The 16,027-nt window shown below is 38.3% G+C and overlaps 1 protein-coding gene across 2 annotated transcripts in view; it reads left to right on the top strand.

The window, feature by feature from the left end:
• atxn10 (ataxin 10) overlaps nt 1-16,027 on the top strand; it is a 125,686-nt gene that overhangs the window by 84,955 nt on the left and 24,704 nt on the right. For both annotated transcript variants that reach the window (XM_062983599.1, XM_003221427.4), the window contains exons 4-9: nt 1,632-1,728; nt 2,992-3,156; nt 6,824-6,904; nt 10,061-10,208; nt 12,973-13,081; nt 15,684-15,853. In XM_062983599.1, the coding sequence (XP_062839669.1) occupies nt 1,632-1,728; nt 2,992-3,156; nt 6,824-6,904; nt 10,061-10,208; nt 12,973-13,081; nt 15,684-15,853 (770 nt within the window). The remainder of the gene's footprint in view (nt 1-1,631; nt 1,729-2,991; nt 3,157-6,823; nt 6,905-10,060; nt 10,209-12,972; nt 13,082-15,683; nt 15,854-16,027) is intronic.

The raw sequence follows: 16,027 nt of genomic DNA, 5'->3' as shown, positions 1-16,027 counted from the left end.
CCCTGAAGTACAATTTTTTTTACTATGCTAAAATTGAAAATAGGATCAATTTGATCTCCATCTGATTCCCCTAACAAAGGCCAATTGTCTGCCAAAACTGACCATGTGGCAGCTCCAGTTTGGCCAAGACACATCCCTTTGGTTCACCGAGTGAGCACTGAGGCAGAAATCGGCTCCTGCTTTCAGTTCAGTTACGTATCTCTTAGCTAGGGATGTCTCTGCAGAGTTCTGTTTGGTAGGAAACCTCAGACTTCTCTTTCCTTTCCAGTCACACTCTCTGCCGTGTTGGGCTTATTGATATTTGCAGCATTAGTTTTCACTTGGTCTGCTTGGATTGGAAAAATGTAGAGAAGGTAGGATGAAGTGAGAGCCAGATTTGGATTTAACAAATAATATTAAATATGGCTCCTTTCTTTCAAGTGGCTAATGAACATGCATTTTGAGTCTCAAAAAGCTGAAGATGTCCTGAATCGGAATGAGTGACCAAGACAGAGTAGTCACATAAGTCCTTATGTAGTACAGGTGTGCACTGAATATTGTTCTAGGAATAAACATTGTGACCAATAGCGGCTCTCTCTCCTTCGCATTCTGGCTTTTAAACTCACATTAAAATGAATCTCCTGGTTCAGGTACAACAGGTAGCTCTGATTTAGAGTGAGACAGAAATGAACCAGCATCCAAGGGGAGGAGCAATGGAGGAATCTTAAACACTGTGTTCATTTCCCTGGTTCATTTTCTGCATCTTCTTCACCAATTCTCTCATGAAACAAACCCAATAGGCACATTTTGTGGTTTTTGTAATCTTTTGAGAAATCATTATATTAGTTTCTTTAGTCATCTTTTTCTATTTTTTACCACCCTACAGGTCCACCAATCATAGAAGAAGGTGCCTTTCTGTGTTTTACATCTCCTACATTCCCCCTGTTGCGTTTTATCAATTTTAGCCATTAATTCATGAGCTATATAAGTTCTATAAAACGTTTTATACATGTTTTCTCTAATGGAACCAGGTACTGACAATTTAAATCCTTTTTTCCGTAAATATTCCCAATTTTCCAAATCTATATTTTTCTCTAGGTCTTTGGCCCATGAGATCATAGTGTTTTTATTTTATTATCTTCCAGATTATACTCTAGAATGTATTGGATTGGGAGTGGGAGAAGATCTTCCCTACTTTTACCTGCATGTATAACGCAAATCTAATAATTATAGGAGCCCAACATAATTAGATGACCACAAGAATGGAAAACTTGGGAGGGTAGATTGGTGGTGATGATGGACCCATTTTCATTTCACATTAAATCTTGGGTTTTTTTTTTTTTTTACCAAAGCTTATAGAACCAAGGGATCGAAATTTTATTGAGTTCTGATAAAGTATACCCTGTGTTCACTGTTTTAGATTAAATACTTTAAAACTGTTATAAATATGCTGATCTTTTGATGTGGAATGGAATATAAATGTTTTAATGAAATTATCATATCGATCCTATCCATGTTTACTCACAATCCCACCAGTTGCATATAGTATTGTTTCTTGATAAATCACTGGACTATATCTTAGGAGATTTAAAGACAATTTTGGTTGGGTGATAAAAGTATGTTGATGGGATGTCTTTCTGCTCTCCTTCTAGCCTTCCGCTGTGGACTCCAGTTTCTTGGAAATGTTGCAACAGGAAATAGCGAATCGCAGAACACAATTTGGAAACTTGCTTTCCCTTCTCTTTTCTTGTAAGTATCAGGAGGTATCTTCCTTTGTCCAAAATATGTGATTATTTTTTGCCAATCAGTGATAGTTTTTGATGAATGTAATGTTGTCGTCGGACAAGAGCCCTGGAACAAAAGCACAGGGTTTTAACCTAAACCCAGGATGTGCCTAAAACCAGTTTTACTTAAACAATAACTTGAACAACGAGTCTCTTCAAGGTCTGACTACAGAACAGAAATATAGCATACAGCTGAGATAATACAAACAAAGCCCCAAGATTCAAAGGCACAATCTGTAGTGAGGGTTCCAAAATCAAATCATGTGGTGGCAGTGCGACAAAGCAAGGGCCTATTGGAAGTCCATCCATGAACTATCCCAGAAAATTCTGAAAGCAAAGATTCCCTTGGAACCTTTTTTATTAGGTATGATGAACATGAATTGGAGTACAAATACGGATAAACTCTTTTTCTACATTACTTCTGCTGCTAGAATTGTTTTTGCTAGGTTATAGAGACAGAATGAGATACCTGACCGAGAGGACTGGATAGAAAAAATGATGGACATTATGAATATGAATTTACAGAATCACAAGGAAAGTATGTTAAAATGACAGATTGGACTTTCTTCAAAGATTGGCTCAAAGAAAATAAAATAAAGAGTTTAATTTGACAATTTGATAAAACACCCAAAGACCATCCGCGGCAATATGAAAGGAAGTGAACTGAGATTAGTTGATTGATGTTGAATTGTTTCCCCCCCTTTTTTATACACAAGAAGAAAATATTAAATACTGCTACTATGAAGAAAGGAAGCTACATATATATATATATTCTTTTTTTCTTTTCCTTTTTCTCTAATTTTATTTTCCTACTTTCCTACACCCAAAATGTTCTCCCACTTTTTATGTAAAGAAAACTTTTTTTATTTTCAATAAAAATTATTGAAAATAAAAACAAAATCAAGAAAGCAGGGCAAAGTGATGTCCAAACTCCAAAGGGTAAAAATTAGTACTCAACTCCATTAATAAAGTCAGGAAGTCAGTCCAGAGTCCAGATACAAGGTTTAAAGATTTGACTGTATAAAGCAGGGTTTCAAGGTTCAGCAGAGTATAAGAAAGTAGTGTGTTACTTTTTATACTTTGCTAGCTTAAGGGTTAATTGAAAACAAATTAGAAAAAGAAAACTTGTTTCTCATTTGATTCTGAAGATCTAGGGCATTGTTATCTTCTATTGATACATTTTCTTAAAGAGTCTTCAACAATACATGTTGTTGTTTGTTTTTTTGAGGAATTGCTTAAATCATCAGGATGAAAAGATAGTTGGCTACAGCTGCATGGTTCTCGCAACATGCCTTAACCCTGAGAGAATGAAAGAACTACAGGACGAAAACAACTTGAATGTAGTCCTTGCGGTTTTGAAAGCCTACAGAAGGCACCTGGAATCAGAATGGGTGTATGTATTTTTAAAAAACTGTATCAAAATATTAATGAGAACTCTTACTAAGTCTTTTATATCTCCTCTTTTCAGGTAAAAAATGCCACTTGTTGTAAATTCCTTTAGGTATTACTATTGGTTTAATTCATATAATAAGTTATTACACTAGTATAGAGGAATGGCTGATGAAGAAGACCTATGAAATAGCCGAGATGGACACATTGACTATGTTTATTCAGGGGAAATTTTGACTTTAAGAAAAATGACATGATAACCATGTATAAATATTTGAAATAATGTTGTAAGGAAGAGGGAGCAGGCTTGTTTTCTGCTGTCATGGAGACTAGGACTCAGAGCAGTGAGTTCAAATTACAGAAAAGGAGATTCCACCTGAAAATTAGGAAGAACTTCCCGACCATACGAGCTGTTCAACAGCGGAATTCTCTGACTCGGAGTGTGTTGGAAACTCCTTCCTTGGAAACTGGCTAGATGGCCGTCTGTCAGGGGTACTTTGATTGTGCTTTTGCTGCATGGCAAGGGTTGAATTAGATGTCCCATGTTGTCTCTTCCAACTGTATGAGTCTAAGAAAGAAATATAGGTAGGAAACAAGAGAGAAGGAATTCAGAAAATGTGGTTTAGTGGTTTGAACTTCAGGCTATGCCTCTGATCTCACTGGGTGACTTTAGGCAAGTCACGCTCTCTCAGCCTTAGAGGAAAATAAAGGTAAATCCACTTTGAATGAATCTTTACAAGAAAACTCTGATAGTGTTGTTTTGGGGCCTCCCAAAGTCTGAAACAACTTGAAGATACACAACAATAATCATTCTAATTAATCATTACTTATACCTTACTTGGAAAGTGAAGTGCTAAAAACATATTTGTAGCCCCAAGAGGGTTAGCATATTTAATTTCAGCCCCTTACTTCTGCCAAGTTGATTTTAAAGAGAATGGACTAATAAGGGATGACAACCATCAGAGTTTATAGTTTCTGTGCATGTTTGTTTGTTAATAGTTGTTGCAGTGGATAATGTGTAGTAGTATAATTCTGATATGTTTTATACATCTAAAAAGCTTATATTTGTCTTTTTTAAAATATTTAAAACTTTTATTTGCCAAAAATAAGACCATGAGCTAAAGAGCTATGATACATCCCAGCCCCCTTCTAATCATAGCTGATATTGCTGCCAACAAGTTGCCCCACAGTAAAGTGTGGCTTTTTAATTCCCAGCTTATGCAAGAGGATTGATGTTTGGGAAGAGAAGAGAAAATGGGAAGTCCTTCTGGGTGCATAGAAACCTTTTTTGTATGTCTGAAATGTTTCTTTGCATTCTAACCAGTAGAAAGTGAAACGTTGGAATATTTTAAAAATATTGTGGAAAATCCATTATCATTTAGTCCTTGTTAATATTCCCCAATTGTTAGCACATTTAGTCTTAAAAGAAGTAGTTTTTTTTAATAAATAAGCAAACCATGAATGAAAGGTCTATGATTTGTTTAGCCACCATTGTTTCCTGTGAGAGCAACTGAGCATATAGGCTAAAAAAGCAGCAGATGGAGCTGTTTTCTCAGCCCAAGTGATGCACAGGGAAAGGCCCGAGGAGGAGGTATGGGACAGCTTCAGTAGAGTCTCATGAAACTTGGAAAGGCCTCTACACACCGATCTTAGGTGATAGTTGTTGAGTGCCTCACAGAAAAAAGCAGCCATTGAAGGGTTGCTCTTTTGATTGATGCTAAGATACCTGCTATTAGATAAGAAAATAGCTCAGGGCTTGTTCAGCAGTGGGGAGAATGGAGAATATAGAGATATTCTTTCCTGTGGAAAATAGTCTTTGAGAGGCAAGGCACATGGGTTGAAGTGTAACATTTTTCCCTGTGTGGGCATACCACTTCAGCAGGAATTAGGCTTTTGTGCAAAATGCTATTGTATAATACTTACATTTAATTTTCCAGTTTAATTTCTTTTTAAAATAAGGACATGTATTTTAGTTTCCTGTTATTACTAATGTTTCTGTGCATTTGGGGAGCTGGGACTAGGCTACAGCTCAAGGAGAAAAGTAATATCCTCTCTTTGCAACTCTGATTCAAATCAATCTCCTGCAGCTCCAACTGAAATCTTTCTTGCCAAATGCTTCTGGAAGTCTGCTAGTGTGTAAGCTTTGGCAGGCAGGGGTGATGCCCCCTGCAACTCTTTTACTCTCCTTGGGAAGGCAGGACAGCAGCAGTCTCAGTTGCCAATGTCATCTCCCCCCATGAAACCTGCAAACTGGTGGAAATCAGGGGAGCCATTGGCAATACTGCTCAGCTCTCCCCACAACTTTGTGGGGCAGGGCAACAGCAATCTCAGTTGCCAACTGTCCTGAATTTCAGTGCATCGACTTCAGTGGGGCAGTTGGTGACTGAGATCACTGCTTCTCCATTTTCCTTGTGGCTTTGGAGAGGCAGGACAACAGCAGTCTATCTCACCAACTGACTCTGGAAGCCTGCCAGGCATTGAGGCAGTGGTGGTTGACGGTGCCCGCTGCTGCTTTTCAACACTTTTTGAAGCTTCAAGGGGAGGAAAGGGCAATAATCACCAACTATTCTCAATCCCTACTAGTTCATATGCTTCAAGAGTGCAGTGGGCAACATATTGCTGTTTTGCCGAGTTCTCTGTCACTTTGGGGAGATGGGGCAGCCACAATCTCAGTTGCCAACTGCTCCCCTGAAGCCTACAAACGGGCAGGATTCATAGGAGTGATTGGCAAGGCTCACCACTGCTTTTCTGCTCTAGGGGGAGGCGGGGCAAAAACAATCTAAGTTATCATCTTGCCACTTCGTAGACTTTGAGAGAGTAGTTGATGATTGAGAGTGCTTCATCTCCCCATAGATTTGGGGCGGGGGGCAACTAAGCAGCAATCTCAGCCATTAATACCCACCCCCACCCCCAGCCTACAAATTGGCAAGAATCAAGAATGGTCAGCAATGCCTACTGCTGCCGCTCCATTTGTTCCATAGTTTTAGGGGACACAGTCCAGCATCAATCTCCCTGGCAAATCACTCCTGAATAGCTGCTGTGGACACATTCTTTATACTTCCCCTCTTTGAAGAGCCCCCCTTGCCTCCACAAGGAAGCTCTCCCAAAGATGTTTACCGTTTTCCACTTTCGTGCCGTTTCTGTGCCTCTAAACCCTGCAAATGTACACATATTGCCCCTATTTGGCTTGTGAGTATATCCCCGCTTCCTCATCTCCTGCTAAAGGAAATCATATTTAGAAGGCTCCCAAATCTAGGGTTGTATTTCATTATTAATTTCATTTTTGATGCAAACAACACAACAAAATGTTAGTTTTTGAAGACTTCCTCTGCACAAAATTTGCATATTGCATTTTTGCATAGGGAACAGATTTTTCCACTTAGAAAATAGCTTTTCCAAAAATACTGAGTTTGGCAAAGAAAATAAATTACCATTTATGATTTTGTGCAGAATATGTCCTGAACTGAATATTCTTACTAGTTCAAAGTTTCTTGACATTTAAGAAATATGTTTTTCAACCATCTTTATAAGGTAATCATAGATAGTTAATCTGTATAGTAAACAATTCTTGTAATGCCAATATGAATTAATACACTGCAGATTAGCTAACTTTGCAGTTTTCATATAACCAATGACAGTTTGTCCTTTTTTTCTTCTTCTTCTTCTTTCAGGTTTTTGATTGTTACCAACCATTTGCTGAAGTGCCCAGAGTTGGTCAAAGCCATGTATGCCAAACTGAGCAATCAAGAAAGGTAACCCCAAAAACCAATGTGGGTTTTAGCATTTAGCATTCCATATAGAGTATCCTGTTCACATGATTTGAAAAAAACTCTGTGGTTTTATAGTTGGCATAGAATCTCTAAATACATGTTTCTATGTCAGTAATGGTTTTAAATTGGTTGGTTAACATTGCAATTTAGCCACAACTGGCAGGGGTTTAGATAGGAGTTGCAGTATCCAGGTTGGTGTCTTTAGTTTGTAAAGAGGAGAGAGGCAAAATGAAGACAAGACTTCATAACAGCACTATGCCTTTTATGTGCAACTAGTGCCTTTATTCAATAGCTAGACTATGGTCACTTGTGCAGGCAGTCCCCAAGCTATGAACAAGATAAATTATGTAGGTTTATTCCTAAGTTGAATGTATTTGTAAGTCAGAACAGGCACATTTTTAAAGGTGACTCTAGCCACATCCAGATAGATAGACAGACAGATAGATAGCTTTGGATGGCATAAGGAAGGGTTAACACTCATGTGGTATTTGTTTTGCTGTTTGTGCCCCTTAGTTTCTGTTCCTGTGATAATTTGCTTTTGATAAATTTAGCTTATTGTGGAAACAAGGATTGGTGATAAAGCTTCAGCAGAGACACCTTTTCCCATGATAACTCTTCCAGGAGTAAATTTCCCTTCCAAGAGCTAGATTTCTCTCACTTCTTATCTGACCCCCATTCTTCACTATGTGTTAGGCCTTGGAAGACCTCGGACACAAAAGCGACCTCACAAAGATAACTCCTTGGAAACAGCTTTACTGATCCTTCTTGCCAAGTAGAAAAGAAAGCTAATTCTGACTAAATCCGGCCAAAATGGTTGTATATCAAACAGCTAACCCATGCCCCCCACCATCTACTTCTACTTACTACTTCTAACGGTTATATTCCATTATCAGAGAGCAAGCTACAATTCCCAGCTTCATTTCTAAAGTCATTTCCGAATTTTAAAGCAAAAAAATTCAAAACTTTCAGAAACTTCATATGTACTTTGTTAATGGTGGGTGCGTATACACATAAAGGAAAACTTATCATCAATGGGAAAAATTGAGGGGCCTCTCTCTCCCTCATTTTTGAGCTATCCTAATGAAATTTGCTACAGTGGTAGAAACATTTACAACTGTTAGCACACCATATTTCAGAATGTTTTCCTTATCCTCTGATTTTTGGTGAATTTTCATAGCTTTTATAATAAACCATTTTTTAATAATTGCAGAAATCTGTTCCTGGTTTAAAAGTCTTATTTCCTGTTTCATTGGGTTGTCTTTACTTTGAAAGTCATTGTACTACTTCAGAAACTTTGTTTTTGTGGCTGAAATTTTGTTAAATTGGTGGAGAGAGACTCAACAAACCATAATGTTCTATTTTTTATAGGACGATGTGCCTTGCTGTTTTTATGAGAGAACCAATTAGGAAATGACATTTATTAATCAGGAACAGAAATCATAGCACACCATCAAATCACTCCTTACAAATGGCCATCAGCCTCTGAATAAGGAAATCTGTTCCTGGTTTGAAAGTGTTTGGGTTTTCTGGGGCTGAGTGTGTGTGACTTGCCCAAGATCACTCAGTGGGTTTCTATGACTGAGTCGGGAATGAAGCTACAATCGTAGGACAACTCTCAAACCACTACACCAGGAGTCCCCAAACTAAGGGCCGTTGGCCAGATGCAGCCCTCCAATGCCATTTACTTGGCCCCTGTCCTAAATCTTAGACCAGGAGTCCCCAAACTAAGGCCTGTGGGCCAGATGCGGCCCTCCAAGGCAATTTACCTGGCCCCTGCCCTAAACCTTAGACCAGGAGTCCCCAAACTACAGCCCAGCCCACGGGCCAGATGCGATCTGCCAATGCCATTGACTTGGCCCCTGTCCTAAACTTTAGATCAGGAGTCCCCAAACCAAGGCCCGGCCCACGGGCCAGATGCGGCCCTCCAATGCTTTTGACCTGGCCCCTGTCCTAAACTTTAGACCAGGAGTCCCCAAACTATGGCCCGGCCTGCAGGCCAGATGCAGCCCTCCAATGCCATTTACCTGGCCCCTGTCCTAAACTTTAGACCAGGAGTCCCCAAACCACATCCCAGCCCGCGGGCCAGATGCGGCCCTCCAGTGCCACTGATCTGGCCCCTGCCCTAAACTTTAGACCAGGAGTCTACAAACTATGGCCTGGCCTGTGGGCCAAATGCGGCCCTCCAATGCCATTGACCTGTCCCCTGTCCTAAACTTTAGACTTAGGATTGATCAAAGTCTGAAATGACTTGAAGGCACACAACAACAACAATCCTAATTTTGGACTATTTCACCACAGTCTGTCCCCCCAACAGTCTGAGGGACTGTGAACCCCTGCACTACACTACACCATGCTGTCCCTTTTTTTAATGAATGCTCCCTTGAGAAAATGTATGGGTGAACTACAATTCCCAAAAGTCTTGGGTCAACCCTCCCAAAACTCCCCTACAATTCACAGCTGGTGTTTGCCAAGTTTGGTCCAGATCCATTACTTTTCTCTTTATCCCAGATTATCTGCAGTGTGGACTCATATAATCCAGTTTAAATCAGATAATCTGGAATCAGATCCTGGGATATAGAGCAGTGTATATTGATCATGAGGCCCCTTCCATACTGATCCTAGATTATCTACTTTGAACTGGATTATATGAATCCACACAGCCAGATAATCTGGGATAAAAAGATAATGAGGCTTAGCCCGCTTCTAAGAGGGGAAGCGCTCAGGAGAGAGTTTCTTCCAATACTACTTGTAAAAACCTCCGTCTTTTGTTTTTTTGCCTTGCTCTAAGGAGGCATTAACCACCACCTTCACCCATTCTGCTAGTACCTATCTGACTTGTTTGACCAGCCAGGAAGGACGAGGATCTACAATACATGTGGTAGCTCTCACCTCTCCAAGGATCCCATCCACATCCTAGGCTTCACAAATTTTGCTCATTGTAGTTTGTATCTAAGTTTTGAGTGGCTGTATTTATGTTAGTCAGAAACTACATGAGGTAGAATCTATGGTCTGGACTTATTGAAAAGTTGTGGTGGTCTGAATAAGTTTTTATTATTGTTAATAGATGTTTATTGCCTTTTCCATGCAATCTTCCATTAACCCAAACTTTTGCAATATAAATATGTTTTTTTATTTCAGGACTATGGTTTTAGAGATAATATTGTCAGAAGTTGATGGAAATAATTTGGTTATCAGTGAAGAAATGGTCAAATTCCTTTCGAGCTGCTTTCAGGAGAAATGTCAGACTGTGCTAACATTAGCTTCTACAGTGAATAATGACAATGAGGTATGATTCTCAGATGTTGTCATTTGATGCTGAAAAAGAAGATGCTGTGCTACCTAGTGACAGGGCCAAGAAGAATACAATCAAACACAGGCTTTGAATTTCAAGAAAGTTGATTTCAACAAGCTTAGGAAATCATTGCATGGAATTTGATGTAGATGTGCTGAAGGAAAAAGACACTTAGGAAGGATGGACTTGCTTAAGGAATGAGTTGCAAAAAGCATAATCACAAACAATTTCATTGAAAAAGGAAATGGGAAACATCTGAAAAAGCCAACATGGGCGTGCAGTAAACTCAAGAGAATGAAGATAAAAGTGTGTAGATAGAATGAAGGGAAGGAAACTCAAGTTTTCAGGAAATAGTATAAGGAAATCTAAAGTTAAAAACGAACTGTGATTAGCTAGGCAACAAAAACATCTTTTTCAGATGTTTTCAAGATAAGAGAATGGCCAAGGAGAAAGTGTGGCTGCTGTTCCATAGGGATAGCAAAACATTAACAGATCACAATGAAAAGACAGAGCTGCTCAATGCCTATTTTACTTCAGTTTTCTCCAAAAGGGAATTGTGTACTTCCATGCTGCAACAGAGATTTTGGCAAGGGATCTGGATTGCTAATCAAGGTAGAGAGTCAGGAATCACCTAGGTCACCTTAAATGAGTTCAAATCTGTAGGGCCAGGTTGACTGCCTCCCATAATGCTGAAGGAACTTGCTGAGAGCAGATGAGGTGTTAAAGGACCAGAGCAGACAAATATTTGTCTCTCTCTTCACAAAAGGCAACAAAATAATATCTAGCATTAAATCTAGCCTTTTTGAATGTCTGCGCTGGAAAGTGGTGGTCGGGAGGGTCACCTAGCCACCTGAGGTGAAGCTGGCATTATCCCCTTTTCATTGAATGATCCTCAATTTATCCACAGGTCATCAAAGTCCGTAAGTTTTGTCCCAAAACTTGTCCTCGACTTAGGCACAAGTATATTTGGTACATACCATATAGCACTTTGGCTAAAATTGAAGTTGTCATTCCCCAACAAAGGCTTTTATTTTCTTTCGTTGTTTAGTCTCATAGTCCCCTTAGTTAGAATGGGTTCTGTTATTTTTTGTATAGTTTTCTGTGGGAGGGAACCTTATTTAGAAACCCCTCAGGGGTGGCGATTGCAGTCCTCTTTACCTTCTTTGCAGCCATTTAGTTAGTCATAGGGTGCCAGGAGTCTAGAGGCTGCAACATCTCCAGTGTTTAAGGTTTAGGAAACTTCATGTCAATGGTTAACAAGGAAACTCATGTTTGACAAGTCAAAGGTTTGGGAAACTCTAGTTTGTGGTTTAGGAGGCTCCGTTTAAGAAGAACACTGGAAAGAGGCCAGAAAGGAAGATCTCTTAGAAAGAATCAAAAGAGTATCAGTTAAGTTCTGCGTTCCCATCTGTTCCTTCAAAGTATTTATTTATTAGTCAAGCCCTGGGAGGAATTAGGGTACTGATCTTTCATACAATTAAATTATTTTTCTTTATTGTTACACATTTTTGTTGTGAGTTTCCAACTCTGTTCTTAGCGAGAATTGGACACATAAAACTTAGCTCAGGGGACAGAACAGGTAGGGATAAAGATATAGCATGGACTCAAATGGAGACATTAATATTGGTTCCACTTTGGTAGCTTAACTGTTATTGTCATTCTTTGACTGTTTGAGTTATTTGAAACAAGGCAAAACATATTAAAATGCATTATTCACAAGATTGTGATATTGTAATTCTCTGTTTAGCCTTTATTAATGTCATGTTTTTGCCCTTAAGTCTGTTTATTATTATGACTTGGATATGATTTTTGTAATTAATTGTGTTAGAAAAACTCGATTTCACAGAACAGTGCAATAAAATCTGTGTGAGTTAAAATTCTGCACAATAGTTGTTAAGTTTAGGTGTCAGGAAAATCTGAATTCTCAAATCTGTATGAAGTATATAAGTTTGCTTATTATGGGATTTACTATAGAAGTCCTTCTGGGTATCTCATCAGTGGAATCAGTACATTGTGTGAGAATATGTATGTTGAGTCTTCTCTATTGTATCATTCCAGCTATGAAATGTCTTTTCCTTAAACCCGAATTAACACTTGTATTGGTTTTGTTTTGTTTGGCTTTTAATTAAAGGATTTCATCCTAATGTTTATGTATACATAGGTTTAAATGCTTACAATGTTTAAAGTATTTAGTCTTTTAAATTCTGTTAATATATTTTTAGAATGTTTATACATTATTTTCATTATGATTAATTTTAAATTACTTACACTGATTTCACTGGAACATAATATTTAAATGAATTTTAAAAATAGTTGACTAATGGTATATTTTTGCAGTTGTGGGATAAGATGCTAGGGTATGCAAGTGATGCTTGTCCCTTGATTGTTGACTATGTTATACAGCTACCTTTCTCTTTTTGGGGCTTCAAGAGGTGATATCGCTGTGTTTTCAATCATCAGAAGTTTGCTAACAAATTTATTATTTATTTATTTATTTACTATATAAATAAATAAATAAATAAATACAGGGAAACTCACTTAAAATGCACTTTAAATTACAATAGAACACAATGAAAACCATTTATATCACATGATTCAAGAACAAAGCAATTGGCATCTTGGTTTTTAAAATGTGGAAGCTGATATTCAGACTTAGGCATGATTAATAATGGGACATGAATTAAGATATATTAGAAAATTAGAAATATTCATGTTTCAGTAGGTATTTTGTTAGTAATTTGTATCCTCTTTTTGGTAGGAAGCACTGGTCACAGTTCGGCTCCTTGATGTTCTTTGTGAAATTACATCAAATGATGGACAACTGGAATGTTTACAATCTTGCCCTGATTTGCTTGAAGCTGCTATCAGTAAGTAGGAAACGTGTCCAGTGTATGCAAAATATAATGACAGTATGATCTTTTGTTTTCTATCAAATAACAGCTTCCCACATAGTACCATGTCTTCCTCCCGGCCTGGCAGCTGTGAATCCCTGGAAGGGGTAATTGCTGCTATTTCTGGTGGGGAAGAGGAGATCAGACATTTTGGATGATGAAGAAGCACCTGGTTCCATCTTGGAGAAGGAGGGGCATTAGACTAGGCTTACAGACAAAGTGTGTCTTCCCTTCCACCCATAGCCCAGATCAACTGTATCTTCCTTTCTGAATCTGAATTTCCTTTCTTCTCACTGGTAAGTGGTAGCAGCAGGGGCATAACAGGTTCAACAGTTGGAAGAGACCTCATGGGCCATCCAGTCCAACCCCCTGTCAAGAAGCAGGAAATCACATTCAAAGCACCCCCGACAGATAGCCATCCAGCCTCTGCTTAAAAACCTCCAAAGAAGGAGCCAGTCTGGGGGAGAGAGTTCAACTGCCGAACAGCTCTCACAGTGAGGAAGTTCTTCCTGATATTCAGGTGAAATCTCCTTTCCTGTAGTTTAAAGCCATTCTTCCGCATCCTAGTCTTCAAGGCAGCAGAAAATAAGCTTTATACATGGCTATCATGTCTCCACTCAGCCTTCTCTTCTGCAGGCTAAACAGGCCCAGATCTTTAAGCCGTTTCTCATAGGGCTTGTTCTCTAGATCCTTGATCATTTTGCTTGTCAACATCTCCCTTCAATTGCGGTGCCCAGAATTGGACACAGTATTCCAGGTGTGGTTTGACCAAGCCAGAATAGAGAGGTAGCATGACTTCCCTATACTACACTATACTCCTATTAATGCAGGCCAAAATCTCATTGGCTTTTTTAGCTGCCCCATCACATTGTTGGCTCATGTTTAACTTGTTGTCCACGAGGACTCCAAGATCTTTTTCACATGTACTGCTGTCGAGCCAGGCGTCCCCCATTCTGTATCTTTGCATTCCATTTTATCTGCCTTTTTCTTGCATTTGTCCCTGTTGAACTTCATTTTGTTAGTTTCAGCCCATCTCTCTAGCCTGTTAAGATCATTTTGAATGCTCTGAATTAATTTAACTTCATATTTGTAGTGTTAATTAACAAGAAGATAACATTAGTTAGTCATTATATTGATCTTAAGTGAACCAGTGAATTCAAGACTTGACTTAAAACAGAATAAGGATACAGCGTTCCCTTGTCCATTTCTGAATTAGACATTGCTACTTCTATTTTGATACCATGTAAACCAACATTTAGCAGCAGATGTAACTTCTTTCTCATGTTTTCTTCCTCAAAACAAGGTTCACGGGAAACATGCTTCTTGATTTAAAAGAAAATTGCACTCTCTTGCTTTGTTTTGAGCAAGAAGACATACATGAGATAATTTTTTTGAAACAGACAAATTTTAGTGGAATTGGCGGCAGCACCAGGAGAGCATGGACCATTGTGGGGTTGAGAAGACGGAATTAGGATCCAAATACACAAAAGTGCCCAAAATGAATCAGAATATTATTTTCAGGAACAGCACCTACAGAAAACCACTTATTCTCAATTATAGATGTTAAATTTTCTTTTAAATCCTTGTTTTCTGTGCTACAATTAACATGGGCTGCATTTATAGATAGTGTGATTAACAGTGATAGTATCTTGTTTAATGTTTTAAAGTGTTTTAAATTCTATTTCATATGTTTTTTAATTGTACATTGTTTTAAAGGCGTTGAGTAGTTGCCTATGTGTAAAGCTGCTTTGACTCCCCTTCGGGGTTGAGGAAGGTGGGGTATAAATAAGGTAAATAAATAAATAAATTCTTACTTATTTGTGAAAAGTGTGCTGTTGTATTTTGCTCAGTTAAACTCAGCTTAAAGAACCAACAACTTGCCAGGGAGGAAAGACCCAATGTCAGAGCCAAATCCTTCAGGTTTATTGCTTTCCTCATAAACTAGAATAATATTCCAGGGTTTGTTTCTAGTTTGTGGTTTATGGACTTACTTGAGTTTAACAAACTAGGAATTAGGTTTATATATTTATCACCATTTTTCCTTGCTTTTGCATTTCTCCAGGTTTTTTCAGCCCCTTCTCCAGCTCTCCCCACACACTAGTAGTAAAACCAAATTGAAGCTATCAAGTGCCATACACTTGGATTCTCAAGAATTCTTATTTATCATATTATCTGAAGGCAGATAATATGAGAAGTGTTTTAGGTTGTAAGTTATAATTAATGGAGATTTTGAACTGATAACTAATATTTTGTTTAATGTATGGTGCAGGGGGGTTTCTGTGGTGTACTCCTAAATCTCAAACACACAGCATCATTCCTCTTTCTTGGAAAGTTTCCTATAGTTGAGAGACCAGTGGTTGATCTTGTAATCTCTACTTTTGCAAGCTAGATTACACCCGTTATATCTCTTTTCTGTTTTGCCAAGACAGATTATCTAAATTCTAGTGGTTTTACTTTCAATTGCAATAATATTGATTTAGATTTAGCTGCAAAATCGAACTTAAATCAAAATAAAATTAATTTACAATTAGATTGCCTGTGATGTTTTCAATAAGACAATTTTCCTTATATTTTAAAGCTATTTTGCGACTTACACATCTTTCTGGAAAGCAAACAACAAACATCTTCACAACAACTCATTCTGCAAGAGGGCAGGAGCCAATCTCTCATCCAGCTGTGGGTTTTAAATCCCATCTAATTCGTTTGATTGGAAATTTATGTTATATGAATAAGACTAACCAAGACAAGGTAAGGAAAGCTAAATAACGTCAGAAGTGTTCAAATCAATGAAAGCAATAGTACACCACTTTGTTCTGCCCTGGTCAGACCTAACCTGGAATATTATTATCTTTGGTTATGTCAGTAGAAAAAGGAAGAACAAGGAAACAGTAGGCCTCTGTGTGGAGAAGGTGGTGAAATGCT

Source organism: Anolis carolinensis, chromosome 5 (genome assembly GCF_035594765.1).
Source record: "Anolis carolinensis isolate JA03-04 chromosome 5, rAnoCar3.1.pri, whole genome shotgun sequence".
Taxonomy (NCBI): Eukaryota; Metazoa; Chordata; class Lepidosauria; order Squamata; family Dactyloidae; genus Anolis; species Anolis carolinensis.
This window is presented reverse-complemented; position numbering and strand designations above follow the sequence as displayed.